General features: G+C 31.2%; 1 protein-coding gene across 2 annotated transcripts in view; it reads right to left on the reverse strand.

Annotated features, from left to right (window-relative positions):
• Window positions 1-14,957: 14,957 nt before the first annotated feature.
• The window catches only part of LOC149578433 (initiation factor 4A-like protein), a 241,250-nt gene continuing 238,918 nt past the window's right edge, over window positions 14,958-17,289 (reverse strand). For both annotated transcript variants that reach the window (XM_089829083.1, XM_089829086.1), the window contains exons 5-6: window positions 15,672-15,769; window positions 14,958-15,487 (exon numbers count right to left, since the gene is read on the reverse strand). In XM_089829083.1, coding sequence (XP_089685209.1) covers window positions 15,470-15,487; window positions 15,672-15,769 — 116 coding nt within the window. In that variant the 3' untranslated portion in view covers window positions 14,958-15,469. The remainder of the gene's footprint in view (window positions 15,488-15,671; window positions 15,770-17,289) is intronic.

Raw genomic sequence — 17,289 nt, forward strand, 5'->3', positions numbered from 1 at the left:
ATCATTAAAAATATACTATTAAAATAATTGATATTGTAGCATTGATTTTCGTTATATGAAAATAGAAAATGTAAACTAACATCAATCTAAAATAATTAATCTTCTTCCTTTCTAAACCCATCTTCGTAGGATATATTATATGTATTTCCTAAACAAACAGATTTAGAAAGGAAGAAGATAAAAATACATTAACATATTAATTTACAATTTTATTTTAAAAAAAAAAATTTAAATTTTTTTTGATAAGATGACATTGCCCTTTGCATGTAATTTTAGAAAAGCTAACCTAACAACAAAATTCATAACATACAAATTCTAAATGTTAATGTAACGAGTGACATGCATATACATATTATAAATGATTTTTTTTTTAAAATATATTAAAAAAATTCATATGGAGCCTCCATATGTAAATTTAGAAATTGTATCCTATCATTAGTTTAAAAAAATTATATTTGAATTGAAAACATAAAGCAACATTAATATAAACAAAGTTGCATCTATAATCTGAAATCTATTTGCATGTATTCTTGATCAAATGCACGTTGGAATAAAAAATCTAATGTTATATTGGTCACTTCAACAAATTCTAACATGCATTCTAACATTAATATAAGATTTATGTATTTGATTTTTACAAATGAATAAAATATTTAAATCAAAATAGAAGCCCTTGTTTTAAAAAATCTTAACATAAAATTCTAAGTAAAGAATGTTTTTAATCAAGTTGTAAATAATTTTTTTGAAATTAGAAACAAATATTATATTTCATACTTTGATTTAGATCATTTTATTTATGATGATTTAAAACATTCTATTTATCACACAACATCTATTATATTATGATTTTAGCATTTATTCTACTTTAAATAATATTCTATTTTTAACAATTTAGTTAAAATAATATATTTCAAAATATTCTATTCTATTTTTGTATGATAACAATAATATATATTTTTTGGGTAAAGCATATATGGATTAAAAAAAAAACAATAATAATTTTTTTAATTGATTTATTTGTTACTTTCATTTAAAAAGCATTCTATTTTTTACGTATTATTTAAAATAATTTATTTCAAAATAGTATATTTATTTGTATGATAACTAAACTCATTTTTCCTCTATTAGAATGTAAAATAGTCTACAACTAATGATTTAAAACATTCTAATTACTGAAATAATAAAGTTTTTTCAAAAAAAAAAAAGATAAGAGGCATACTTGTATTCTAAGTGAAAAGGTTTGTCTCCAACAATTAAAAGTAGGTGTCCAAGTTCTCTAACTTCTCTGTAGAAATGAGTGATCTGAAATTTAATTTATATAGTTTATTTTGCAAACCAAACTAAATTCAAATAAGATGAAATCCCTCTCCCCAAAATATAGTAGGCAAACCAAATAAATGTCAACAATAATTAATCTTCATTTCAGCCCACTTGTTATTCAAAGATATATCTGACATTTTATGCATGTCTCACATACAAGTATACATTTTGATAAAACTAATTAAATCTTGAATAACATTAATTAAAAAACATAGTGTTCATGATAAGATGCTTACTAACAATTCAATATACGTTAGACACAAGTGTTCTTTTAAGTACCAAAATTTGCACCCGATATTGAACTGAATGAGTTCAGTAATTTTGGTATAACATGGGAATCACTTCTACGTGGGACATGCAAAAGAAGTGAGACTTCCAATTTTTAGGGCGGTTCCTGTCAGATGTTTCACTAAAACTCAGGAACTTTCTGAGAGAAAGGGATAGAAAGATAATGGAAAATAAAACTAAACTTATGGTGATGCACCTAAAGTTTGAAATAATGATGTTCAGATAAACTTTAACACTTGAAACCCAAAAGATCAGTAATAGATTCACACAACTTGCCTCTGTGATGCATGCACATCAATATTTTGCAAAAAAAATTAAATGCATACTTGCTCAGTAAAGGAAAAGATAGCTTTCACAATAATGAACTTATAACATTCATGTAAGATAATCTACAACTTGCACATTACACTTTTATAGATTAGGTATAAGAGTGAGACAAAACTGAAGGAAAATAAGAATTTCACTAATAGCTTGATCGAATCACATTAATACACAACTCCATAATTAGAAAGGATGTGATACAAATCATCTAGAAATGGTCTCCAAGGTGGTCTCTCTCTATATATCGTCAACTGAGTTACAAAATAATACAACAAAAATGCTCAAAGGATCCAGAATAAGTCACAAAGAGCCCAAAATTGCATAACTCGAAACTCCACAAAAATGAGTTGCAAAACTCATTAAGTAGAAACTCAAACTCCATCTCTTATGGTTGAATCCAACCAAAATGGCCAAAAAAATAGGAGTCAAAACTACTTAAAAGAAGCCCTCCACTTGGAAAAAGTCACTCCATCAAATAAAGAATCCCTCAACTCATCAAAAATGCCCCTAAAACGCTCCTATTACTCATAAATGGCTTCCAAATAGTTGGAGGAAGTCAAATTCAACCTTCCTTAATACACTCCGCTTGTCTTCAAACAACTCAAACTTACCCTTAGAAACTCCTAGTCATTTACATCTGATTTGAATTCAAAATTCAAATCTCCCTCTTAATTGTTATATTGTTACATCAGACATTCAGTATTGATTAGTTTTTGATTAAGTAAAATAGGATTTACCGGGATCTTGAAACCCAAAAGTTTTTACAACATATTTGAAATAGAAATATTTAAAAAAGTCCAGCTACAATGTATCTACTTATCAAAAGCCAAACCCAAACAATAGGCCCACGACTAGGAAACAAAAAATCAGCTACATTGGAAAAAGAAAAAACTAGCTACAGTAGGAAAAAACAAAACAACAAGAAAGCACTAACTATTAGTTCTCTCTATCAAGAACCTGCAGGGTCTCTGCAACTTCATTGGTCTTTCAATTGTCCGCATCCTCCTGGTCCTGGTTCTGAGCATCCGTCGGATCCTTGGTTTCTTTTGAATTATCCTCAACCTACCTAATGTCCAAGCTAGCCCTCTCCATCTTTTCCCTACCAAATTTAGCACTCATCAATGATTCACCCAGACTGTTAATGTTCTCATTTAGGGCATTCAATGTAGTGATCCCCTGATTAGCTAGGTTCTAATGAGAGAACTCCATCCTTTGGACTCTTTGTTCAACCTTGGTGATTCTATGCTCTTGGTCAGCATTGTGTTCCTGGACGTTGTAGTGTTGTTGGCTTCCATCCTAGCTTCTCTTCTCTTCATTGTGCCCCTAGTCGCTGCTGGTTTTTTGGCTTCCTTCCTGACTTCTTTTCCCCTTAAGGTCTTCAATTTCATAGAACAAAGATTTGATAGACCAAAAATTGTCTATCATGTTGTTCTTAGCATTGTTCAAAAGGTTAAGCCCAGTTTCCCTCGCATTATTAGAGATAACGACCAATGCAGGGTCAATGAGTTCATCATAGTGGGCTTTCCCATCATTGTCTTCCATCACTTGCATATTCATCAACTCCCTGACTATCCCCAATTTTGCAATATTTGAATTAAAATTCCTCCAAGACCTCCTCCTGTTTTTCATTATCACCTCCCCACTCTCTTTCCCCTAAAATTTCTATCTTCCCCTTAGACAGAGAGGTAGTGGGGCCAAGACCTGGAGTCTCAGGAATGTGGTCATTGGTTTCATCCAACAGTAAAGCCTCATCTGCTTTCCTTTTCTTGGGATTCCCTGACATGTCAGCTAAATCCTCCTCCTCCTTTTCACTTTCCCTCCCCTTCTCTTCCTCCTTCTTATCATCCTACCCCTTCTTCTCTTCCTCCAAGTCTATATCCTTATCATCATCATTATCCTCCTCCTCCTCATGAGGCTCAGGCTTGGGGGGAATGGGGGGTAAGCCTCTGGGGCTATTTCTGCAAGGAATGCGGGCAAAGGGAGTGACTTTCTTTTCTTCCTTGGGGGCTTTACCTTTAGAGGAAGCATTGTCCTCTTCTTCTGAATTTATGCTATGCACATCCTCAAAATTCGAACTCCCAGTTTCCTCAAATGAACACCTAGTATCACCAAGGTATTTTCCCCTGGTTTGAGTCTTCAGATACTCATAGACCAGGAGGAGTAATCCCTCATGAAGGGATGGATTAGTGGTAGGTTTCCTCTTAAAACCCTCGATACCCTTGCTCATGGAGGTGAAAAGATAAAAAGGAAAAGAGATTTTGATTCCATCCCTAAAGTGATTAAGCATAACAAAATGATGTGTTCTGATCCTATCAATTTTGGGGTCTAGAGAAATATATTCAATGATAATCCTTAGGACATACCTCCATAGCTTTTTAATTGACTCCATCTCGTAATACATCTCCACCTTGACAAGCTTATTCATCTCCTTTTCATCCTTCGCAAAAACCTTGACAACATTTGTCAACATTTTCTTGTCTTTGAAGAAGTTACTCCCTTCCAGAGGGATCTTCACAACCCGAGCTATCAAATCCGCATTGACATGGTGGGTGACCCCATCGATTTTGACTCACCCATTTTTCTAGGAATCCACCATAATCTTGGTGATGCCTGCATCAAATCCATAGAGCTTCTCTAGGAATCTAGTGATTCTGCCCTTTGGTTTCTTCTTCTAGTTCTCGACCTCCCCCGATGGCTCCCTCCTACTTCTCTCCCCTACCACGGTTTCCTCAAGTTCAATAAGCCCCCACTTGCTCATTGTTTGCTTACAAACCTTGGCCTCCTTCAAAATGCAAAACTCGAAAACATTTTTGTTCATTATTGATTAGTTGATTTATAAAATATGAACTAAATAATAGTAATTTTATCTTTAAATAAGTACAACAAAGATAATAACATATTGACTAACATAGCAATATAACTTAAAAGAATGAAGTTGTATAACTTTTTTAATAAATATAAAAACTTTCTCAAATTCATATGGGTGGACTTGATATGAAATTACAATATGATGGAGAAATACATACTAGCACTTGCACCTGTAAGAGGTTCAAGGGATAAGCTGGTAGAGTATTTTATGAATATTATCATTGTCTGCATAGATCACTAAAGGGTTCAACATATTTTTCTTATGATTTATGAGATTTTTGTTCATGAAAAAATAATGACCAGGGTGGTCTAAAAGTTCTTCACAACAAAGGTATTTTTCGACTCCAGTTATCTCTATGGGATTTTCACAAAACTTATATTTTCAACTTCCCAAGTTATCATTTTCACAAAGCGTGTATTGTTGATTTGATTAACTTTTGCATTTTATGTGAGTTTTTGACATGTTTTTGAAGTGATATAAAGCCCATTATAATTTTCTTGATTAAGTTATGGATGTGATTGTGTAAAAATAATTTATTAGCGATATTTTACATTTTAATAATATTGATTAACTTATGGATATAATTGTGTAAAATAATTTTATTAGCAATATTTGGAAATATACATGATTCATCATCAGTGCGAAAACTTTCAAAGTTTGGGTTTACTTTTAAAACTTTTTCATCCTATGATGAATTAAAATAGAAGATAAAAAAGTAAATGGTGTGCTAATGAATTGCATAATGTTTGTCTCTATGGCCTCAAAGACCTTCAATTAAGCTTGTTGGTATGTTGAGATAGGCTCATGATGGGGCAACACCAAAAACGCTACGAGGGATGCTACCTTACCCTCCATTGAGTAGAAAGTTAGAACTACCATTGAGTTTGGTAAATCTTGTAACTATATTGTTGAATATTTTTCCAATAGAGCATGTTTTAAAGGATACATTTATTTATTCGATCATTATGAATGAAACTATATTGTTTTCAATTCCTTTTATCTTTTTAGCTTTATAAATTTTTAAGTTAAAATTAATTTTCCAATTCTTAAAAACATTTTATTAGATAATATTTATTTTCTTATAAAGTATTAAAGTTTCAAATCATTGATTATAATAAAAATAATAGAAGATAAAAAAGTAAATGGTGTGCTAATGAATTGCATAATGTTTGTCTCTATGGCCTCAAAGACCTTCAATTAAGCTTGTTGGTATGTTGAGATAGGCTCATGATGGGGCAACACCAAAAACCCTACGAGGGATGCTACCTTACCCTCTATTGAGTAGAAAGTTAGAACTACCATTGAGTTTGGTAAATCTTGTAACTTATTGTTGAATATTTTTCCAATAGAGCATGTTTTAAAGGACACATTTATTTATTCGATCATTATGAATGAAACTATAGTGTTTTCAATTCCTTTTATCTTTTTAGCTTTATAATTTTTTAAGTTAAAATTAATTTTCCAATTCTTAAAAACATTTTATTAGATAATATTTATTTTCTTATAAAGTATTAAGAGTGAACTTTTATGTTGGTTAATATTATTTATTATGAACTTTTATAATAAATTTGTTTTGTATTTGTCCAAAAATAGACTTAAGCAATGAAATATTTCAAATGCTTTTCTAAATAAGTCACCTTAAATCATACATACATACATATAAAGAGGATAAACAAATTACATAAGAAGTTTTGGTTTAAAAGACAAACTACACAACAAATCAACAGCCAAATCAACAACCAAAATAAAACTCTAGACAACAACACAAACATCCTAGAGCTAATCCACCAAATTTGGGAATGCTTGGACTGCCTTACTGCATCTTCAATGTTGGCTAAAATTCATCATGTTTTCCAATATTATTTTTGAAGATTCCCACCAGGCTGGTGTAGTGAAGTGGGCATGTGAAGGCCCCTTGGAAACACTAATCATAGTTTAACATTCCCTTTGTCTATACGAATAAGATGCTCCAAATCTAAAAAGTTAGTGACATAGATGTCCATGCCTATAGAGTCTAGGTTAATACCATTAGAACCACAATTCGCGAGAAGGTTGGCTGTAGAATTCCCTTCCTTGAAGACATGGCAAATATGATAGATTTCAAATGTATCTAACATATTCCAGATATTAGACATGACATATCTGATTCTCCAGTTAAGAGTGTTTCTATTAATGCAAGCATTAGTGATTAGAGTAGAATCGCCTTCCACTTGAATCTTTTGTAGCCTCAATTTTTTTGCAAGAATCAAGCCATGGGATAAAGCATAGACCTTAGCCATATTATTCATACCTAGAGGCAAAGGAAGGCACTTAAATGCGACTAACTCACCCAAATGATTTCTGTAACAAATGCCCTATCTCAACTTTGCCTAGATTTCCCTTAGAGGAACCATCAAAATTTACTTTAATAAAATCCATAGACAGAGGCTTCCACCTAATATGTGATCTATCGATCTTATTATTCACTAAGGATAGAATTATGAAAGGGGAATGACGATATATTTCCACTCCTTAAGGAGCAAACTATCCCAATGAGTAAAGTTGTAGTTACTAACCTTTTCTTTCACATGTGCATTAACCACCTTTGAGATAGACTTTTCTAGTCCTTTAACCACCACTTCAATGGGAGAGCTCACACTTCAAAATATCCATTTATTACGCTCCCACCAAATTGCCCACACCACTAATGCAGGAGTACATTTCTAGATAGATGCAAAGAAAGATTTTGAAAATATAGTTGGCCATGAATCAAATAAGTTCCATAACTTATTTGGAAGAGGCATAGATATGTTGAGCTTTGATATCATTAATATATTAAATTAATTTAAAATTATATTTAAAACTTTATTGGAGATTGTTATTAATTTCAATAAACTAGTTATTTAATCTTTAACAATTTAAAAAATATATATTATTTTTCATTTTTAAAATTTATTTTTAAATGCTTGAGAATATTTCTATTAATAATCGGTTAAAAACTTTCAATAGTATATATATATATATATATATATATATATATATATATATATATATATATATATATATATATATATATATATATATAATTTGAAATATTTTAATTTTTAGAAAAAATATATTTTGATTCAATTAAATCTTAAATAAATAGATTTATTCTAGATTATTGATGAAGTTGACCGAAATTAAAAATATATATTTGGTATTATAATTTTATAAATAATAAAAAATATTAGTTCAAATCTAATAATATTAAGTAAGTTGGAAATAAGATATTTTTGTTTGGAATAAAATTTAAATAATGAATATATTAAGTTATGTAAATACTATTTAAATTTTTATTAGAATAATAGTTATTCTCTAGTTTAAATTAAATTATCGAAAATATTTGAATTGCTCATATAAATAATTAAATTAGATTATAACATTTATTTTTAAAAAATATTAGAAAATGTTGAACATTTTTCTTGACTAATACTACAATTTTTATTTTTATATGTAAAAGTTAAGATTTTTTTAATTTTTAAAATTAATTTAATCAACCGTCATAAACCATCTTGAAATGTTCTACCCAAATTTTCAACAAAGTTTCAAAAATGTTCCACTTAAGCTCACAAACATTTTGTCAATCTTAATCTTTCATATAAACAATTGGCCAAATCTGAAGTCAACAGAATATAAAGATCAAAGGAGCACGCAAAGACAAAGAGAGAAGGAAGAATTATTTGGAGGATGCCAATGAAAACTGAATAACTCAAATGAAACTAAGAGAACAATATTTGCCACGTCACATGGTAGGATATTGTAGGATAGACGTGTTTTATATTGGTTGATTTTTTTTCTAGTGGGGGTGGAACAACAAGGATAGAATGAACGATTTTGTCAAACAAAAAAAATTAGCTAAACAAGTCAAAAGAATCAACAATTTTACAGGCAAAAACCATGTGAGATAAAAAAATAACACCAGTTTGGACAAATTGTTGGAGTTAATGTTCCAACTAGTCAATAAATAATTGTTGCACATGGCAAACCTTGATGAATTGTTGGCAACACAAGTTTAGTTCAAGTGTGAGTCAAAGAGTTCTAGTTTGAATCAATTTCTTATTGTAGATGTGTTTGAGTTAGGTGTCCATAAGTTTTAGTTAGTTGTCAAGTTTGTGTGTGTTGTCAATCATGAAGTAGTTTGTTGTCAATCTAATTAGTAGTCATTTAGGAATGTTGTTGGGTCAACTATTGCATAAATTTGCATCTATTATTCAATAGAATAACAAGTTGAAAATTCTTTCTTCTCTTCTTTTTTAGTATTGCTCTATTTTTTCAATACAAATACCACAAGTTTGGATGTGAGACATGGTTTGAGTGTGAGACACTAAATTACATTTATGATAGGAGGTTCGTTGGATAATCCTATCGACTTAATAAGGAAAAGTTCAAAGGTCATTTGGTCATTCAAATAGAAATTGAAAAGAACAAGAACTTTTAATAGAAACCCTAGCCGTCAAACTTAGGAAAAAATAGAATTTTTAGACTGTATTTGGCGTTCAATCTACAAAAATTTTGGTTTGAGCTAGTTGCCATAAGTTGTTGTTGTTCGTCTTGGTCTCTTTATCATCATGGAGGTATTTTAAGGTTATCTTGTGTCTTTTCTTGAGTCTTACGGGCCTGGTTTGATGGCATTTTCAATGCCATTCTAAAGGCTTCAGTTGCTATGTTTTGGAGTATCATCTTTGAGCAAATGTGGCATGAATTTAGGGAATTTTAATGCCATGACTGGGTCTGATTGATGAGTCTATTGATAATAGTTTTGTGTTCTCTTTTCAAACAAATTTTTGCTATGACATTCTACACTTCTAGGCTACTAGTTTGATTTGGTCTTTGAGTTTGAAAGATGGAACGAAACATGACAATGTTTTGCTGAAAATGTGGCTCTTTTGCTGCATTTATTGGAGTTCTCTTGTATCTTGGGTGCACAAAAATGTACAAACGTGGGTTCCAGTTGTAAGTTGTTTTAATAAATTTGTTGCATACCCTTCTTTATTTTGCTCAAGCTTTGATAAAAGAAAATAGAAACATGGTCATCTAATGTTTGTTGCTCTCTGGTTGAATCTACTACCATGAGTATGCTTGATGTTGACTTTGATCTCTTTTCTCTCCTGTAGCTTTTCATCTTTTATGGCCGATGTAACATATTTCAACACGGTCCCTCTTACTTGTATTATGCTATTCTGAAAGTGATTATTTATATTGTATCTCCACTCTAGTGTTAGTGAACATATTTGATTCAGCTTCATTGATTCTCACTTCATTCTTTATTTTTATAACTTCTCAAACTACAAGTAATTGTGCCAAGATCTTTTGTATTTTAAGTAATATTGTTTCCAGGACACATTTTGAACTCTTTGCCTTAAGCCTTCTTCACTTAGCTTCATACATATCTCATATATCATCATACCGTGCTTATATTGAGATACAACACATTAAAATGCACAATTGCAAATAACACTTTGGAGCATCGCCTATGCGAGAGCAATTTGCAAACTGTAATGAACTTTAAATAATCAACTTTTATAAATATTGCAACATGAACTGCCACTTGGAAAATTATAAATCATACTTTTGATGTTTGTTGTATACTTCTTGCTTTTTTGAGTAGTCAACATTGAATCTGGACATTGTTGATGTAAAAAGTCACACTTCACATTTTATCTAACATAACATCATTTGCAACAGATGCTATATTCTGATTTCAATTGACATACATTGTTGGTTGTATGCCATGTTTTCTTGCTTGACTATAATAGACTTCAGCTTTATAACTTCTTGAAGTTTACTAGTATCATTCGATACAAATAGTTATATAGCTCCTTTCATTTGTTGTAATAGTTATAGCTTCCATTCAACTTTGAGTTTCAAACATCTTCTTATGAGCTTCACTGTCATAGAATCTCTCGTCTTCATCTTTTGTTGAAAACTCTACGAAGATAAATCTGCTCACATTATTGAAATGCTACTCCATCTTGTTGTCATATATTTGCTTGTTATGCACCTTTAGTGGTATCAATCATTATTTCTTTGTTCTATTCTTTTGATAAGCTTCTTCGATCTTATCTTTTATAGGCATGTTGAGCTCAATAACCTTCATGGGAGTCTACAGTTATATCCACATACCTATGAAAGATAAGATTTTATATAGGAAACAAACATGCTAGCAATAATAACTTGATATGATCATGATTGCCTCTTTATGCTGGTATCTATCTCTATTTTATGCGAGTGCATGATATGACAGTACCATAGAATGTTAAATCATGAGGTAAGGTGCTTTCATCATTGCTTAGATCCATTGGATCTAACACATCTTCTATATGTATGCAAGACTCAAAGACTTGGAGGAGATGCAATTTGGGGCAACAAACAAGTGGGATTAGTGATATTCAGTACAACCAGTCATTATAGGCAATGACTGGTGCCCTGTGACCCTCTCTCATTCTATGTTCTTTGCACTTCCACAAAATAGAGACACATATCAATAGATTAGAGGCTATTCTCACAACCGATTGTGTGAGAGCATTTACTTTCAACATTTTCATTTTATTTTGCTAGTTGTAAATATTAGTTGTATCTTTAATTTGATGAATATAGATGACATTTTTGGTTTTACTATTTTTCTCTTAATGAAACATAATTTGTAGTGTAGGCCAAAAGAAAATATACAAAAAAATATGCACCTTGTATAAACACTTGCAATGTTTAAAACTAAATTTTAATGTGTAAAAATCGAAGAACATGTTTGTAATAATATGCTTAAGATATCTTAGAGATATATTATATGTAATTGATCACAATAGCATTCAAGTGCATCAAATGCAACTGGTCATAATAACATTGCTTACTCCATGAATACATAAAAAATAACTCATCATAATTTAATTACAACAATCCACATATAAATCAAAAGAGATTGCAATATGTTTAAAATAATCCAAACAATACATTTGTTCATAACACCATGCTTACAACAATTAAAAAATTGAAAAGAGAGAACAAAGATGTTGAGGTATAAAGTAATTGGAAGGCAAAAAGATAAACCAAACCACAGATACCCAATGTTCCAGAGATTATCGAGAGATAAAATTTCCCACTTTTTGGACTCATGAAACAACAAAGATCTCATAAATAATGCACACAGTACTCTAAACCTTGTCTTTTGATGGACCACTCTATGATTGCTAATCTACTAATCAACCAATTCCAACACAACAACCATTACCAACATAGGTATTAAGCACGACAATCCCCAGTATGACAACCATCACCACCCCTAACAATCAAGGAAAAAAAATTGCTACAAACTTCAAACACATTTCATCAACTGAACCCACCCATTAAATCACAAATTTTCCTCAAACATTGATACAGTATGTCCTATAGAGCAACCACAATGCTTAAATTCAAAATGGTGCATATTGAGAGAAGTTATGAAATTTGTAGATTTACCTTAGCACTGATAGTCTTGAAGTAAGAAATGGTCTGCAAATGAAAACTGGAATAAGTAAATTGAATAAAAAATGATAGCAGGTTGAGATTGTTTGATCCAATGTCCAATAGAAATCAACTCTCGCCATTTATAATATAGATGTGCAAACGACTTCAAAAAATTTTAACGTATTGCATGTTGCGTTGTTGGATTACCTACATGACCACACTATCTGACTAAATTATATAGTGTAGATAAAAAAAATAGAAATGAAGTATTAACATGTTAAAAAAAAGTGAATCGCCACATAATGGAACGAGAAGAGCTTACAAACTAATTGCTACGCGTTGCAACATTTAGTTTTCTTGTTTGGAAAATTCTTCACACCAACCATACTAATAAACCACGTTAACATTGGCTTTTCATATTACTATTACCGATAGTCAAATATTAGATTCATCTAGTGACTTAATATATGTTGCTAGATATTATATTAGATCCCTCTTGTTTAATTTAGATTCTAAATGACAATTGGTGATTAATTTTGATATTATTTAATAAATTTTTATCCTATTTTTTGGGAACTATAATGTCGGATCTATTATTTTGGAATGACAAAAAACATTTCATTTCTAACTGCCTTCCATTGTTTTTTATTAGCATGACATATTCCTTAGCATATTCTCGTGCTGAGAATTCCTACTGCCATTGTATATGCCTCTCGACATAATAATATAAGATAAACCAATGTTAACATCAATCCAAGAAACCATTCATTCATTAATCTAAGAAAGTTTTTAAATCAATATCAATCATGTAAAGAACTATAACACACAATTTGTTTTCTAGAATATTAAATGATTTATATGGCAGCATTGTCCTATGCATTAATTTTGTTTGAAATACAATGACGTAGAATCAAACTATTTATATCAATCTCTAAATCTAAAACGAAAAACAAACAGATAAATCTAAATCTAAAACTAACCCAAGATCCAAAATCCAATATCTAAATGTAAATATAAATCTAAACATTAATCTAACTACAAAAAATAACATGCAAATCTAAATCAAAACACTATAGCTAACATGTAAATGCAAATAAATCTAAATTCTATATTTTGAAGGGTAAGTTGACAAATCTACAATAGGAAAGTTTCAAGGCAAATAGTTAGGATTTGGGTTTCAAAGGAGCTAGGATAAAGGTACTTTGATAAAGAAAATCCCATTAACTTGAAAGTCTAGTAACTTTGCACAAACTTAAGAATTTCAATAACCGAAATCCCTAGACTTGGACTTTTCAAGATTTTTCATGATCCAAGGGACTTCGATTTTTCAAGATTTTTCATGATCCAACACATTCATAAGGATAAAAGAGGTGACAAAGGAAACTCTTGGGCTATTTTGACAAAGGGAAATGTGACTTAAATTATCTCAAATTTTTTAACATGTCGGGTTAACACAAGGTTACTATAACAAGGTGTATCAAGACTTCAATTTTTACATTATTTTTTAGTGAAATAAGGCTTTAACTCCTTCAGTAGCTCACAAAGAATAGGATAGGATTATTTTGTTGATAAATGAACATGCTTTACCTTTTCTACCAAGGCCATGGTGTCTAATTCAAAATTTGGCAAATCTAAACAATTACATCTTTCATGGAATGCTATGATCTAATGGCAAGAGTACAAAATATAAGTCCTTTGAGTCTTGATAATAGAGTTTTTTTTAGCAAGCCCTCACTTATTGATGCAAATCTCAGTTAAATAATGCTAAATTAATTAATAATAATCTAAATCTAAATCAAGATTGAAGGCAAATGATAAATGAAAGAGGAATACAAGTTATGCTTGGTTCTTAGTCAAATTCAAGTCATAAATGTTGAATATTGGGCTATACATTATGCCCAAAAAATGAATCTTGAAATCAATAACTATATTTGCACTTCTTAGATTGTAATGCTTCTACTTTGTGATTTGAAGACTAATCAAGGATGAAGTTCTACAATTTTGTTTATGGGCACATATGCACCACATAATTTACTCTACTAGGGTCTACATTATCAACCAATCATCTTCACTAATTCTTGTTGCTAAGAAAGATGTGCTTAAAAATGTCTTTAGGGATTTTGGTGTAGTGACAAAATCACGAGAGTGACACCACAAACATAGATTATATAGAACATCCAAGTGTAGTATAATTATTGCAATGTTATTTGTTATGTTGCACTTTGATAATGCTTGATATTTCTATGTGATTTCCACTCATTGACAATCCTTACAATATAATAGATGTAGATTAGGTCTTGTCATTAAATACACAATCCAAGGCATAAGATTTGGAACATTAAGCATGTAAGCTAATGCCCAAGTTAGAATTCTTAAAAGAGATTGCCTAAAATGGTAGGAAGAAATATTTGAATTGGGAAGGACTATATTCTGAGTTTGTTAATTCCTACGGGTAGAATCACACCCTGAATCCAATCCAAAGATGTGATCCTAAACAATTAGGGATTGCACAAGGTGAATGGAGGAATTATTTCAGGTTTTATTTCCACGTATGTGTAGACAAGATCAAAATGGATGTCAGCATAATGTATTCAAAGACCAAAGTGAGAATAAAATACGGAGATAAATGGGAGTGTCAAGAAAATTGTAGAGCCTCTTGCGGTAGATGGTCCCATGGACAATTGCACCTTTAGCCTCATTGAGCAGTTTAAGATATGCATTTTCTGAATTTCTTTTATGATATATAATTTCTCCATTTGGCAATGAAGTCTATTAAAGCAAGTTGATGCTGCAAAATCAGTTCTCCTCTCCAAGGGTTGTGCTCACAACCTATCCTAAAAATAGTTGCTCTAGCTAACAAGTTCAGATTCCATTTTTGGCAACAGCAGTTAGATTTCATGGCACACAATGAAAACAAGAGTGATGATACATTTCCACAGTGCACCTTAATAGTACAATTGCACTGCTTCATATGAAAATATCTGAACAACGTAAAAGTGTTTTGAAGATGAATCTAGCTAGAATTGCCAAAATTATTAAATATGCCGCATATTGGGGTGATGGGATTTCATTTAATGTTAATAATCTCCCTCTCTCTACATGTAATGTAAAATGTGTATGACAATGATATCAATGTTGTAAACTTGATCTTAGTGTCAGCAGTGCGCCGCCATTATGCTTGATAATTGAGTTCATATTGCCAAATTCTATTCAGAGCAGCTCAGAAATCTGCAACAAGCATCCAAGATTTATTTATTCATTAATCTCATCAATAAGAGTTTTCTTCAGTCTATAAGAACAAGTGTGAAGAGGTTCTAAACATTATAAACTGCACAATAAACCAAATACTAACTTCTTTTAATCCAAGTACTTTCAAATCAAAGCTAAATATGCAAGGAGAAATTGAACTTACATGAATTGGCATTTCTTCAATTACAAGGCTGCATCCTTCTTCAATATTTTTTAGGCTTACTACTTCTCCTCCAACAACCATATTTATAACAACGGCCCCTGAAGGAGGTCAGTTTACCATCACAATCAGTAACATATCAAATAAGTTTCCAAGCTCACTGTCTAAATAAATAACATAGAAAATAATTTTCCAAGTTATTCAGAGTGAAGAAATAGTTCTAAATAATGAAATTCATTAAATCATCAATCCTATATGCTAAATGAAAAACATTGTTCACATTTTTCAGGATTTCACTTCCCTAAATATTGAAAAGGTTCTCCCTATTTACACTCCTTTTAACAATCTCTAATGCATCCTTCCAATCTATCATAATTGGTGATATCAATCTTATGACTCCCTATTTTAACTTTGAATCTTTGTAATCTCACTGAGACATGAAGCAACTGCGAGTCTAACATCTTTATGTGGATGTTCCATAGACTTTTGTTGGACCAAAGCAAGCATTTTGGGCTGCAAAGCCTAATTCAGAATCCTACAATTTGATTGATCAACTTTAGATAGATATGAATCCAATTCTTCTAATTAAACCTTCACAGAATCTAATTGTAAACCAATCAGATACAACCAATTCCTTACTTCCTTTTTCTTTTTGCAATACCCGTAGTTGATCACCATTGAATGTATCATCAAATTCTTGTGAGAAAAGATTTCTTTGCAGATTTTTCATTATCTTAATTTTCTGAATTTCACAACTTTTGATGTATTTTTCCATAGGTTGAAAAATGCACAAAAAGGTCCTATTACTGGAATATGCTGCCCTGTTTCACTCTTCCCCTTCCAAGAGTTTTTTCAAACAGGTATTTGTAAATGTGGGATAGTTCAGTTGCCAATTTATGAGTTCAATTTTGAATGGTCTTCTATGACAGATTTGCAGATACAGTGTGTCTCGTACTGTAAGAGACTTTACAGTAGATAGAAAATTTCCCCCTATCACATAAGACACAACTCTGATGATACGGTATTCATTTTGTCTTATCGTGCATATAAATACTGCATAGAAACTCCCAACTGTCATGAAAACAATCTCCATGGGTGGTACATGCTCTGTGTCATAAACAGAGTTTCATCTGAATACATAACATTGGTTGCTATATATGCTTCCATATTTCTCCATATGTCTCTTGTGAACATCTTCTTCCACTATCCTATTGATAATTTTTGTAGTACTGAGAAATCCGGAAATTCTGCCATGGTTCTGCTGCACATACGATCATCTGCAATAACAGAGAGCACTATTAGATTAATGAATAATAATGCAATTCCAAATCCTTTGCTTTGCTGGAAGAGAAACAATTCACTATTCATGAGGACTGAATATCTGGGAATGATTGCTGATAGCCATCATGTTTATCACACGATTCTCAAATCGTTGCTACTTCTTCCATGCCTTGATAATAAGTTTTGTTTGGACATTACTCTCAATAATTTTCACTACTGCATTTGAAAAAACACTCGCATCCTCAGGCACACCACTGAATAGCCCTGCACGTTTTGGGGGAACCCAGACAAAGACATATTAAAAACACAGCTTGTATCTTGTGAGTTTCAGCATCAAAGC

This window comes from Cupressus sempervirens, chromosome 1 (assembly GCF_028749045.1).
Source record: "Cupressus sempervirens isolate cs-2001-9-10 chromosome 1, ASM2874904v1, whole genome shotgun sequence".
Taxonomy (NCBI): domain Eukaryota; kingdom Viridiplantae; phylum Streptophyta; class Pinopsida; order Cupressales; family Cupressaceae; genus Cupressus; species Cupressus sempervirens.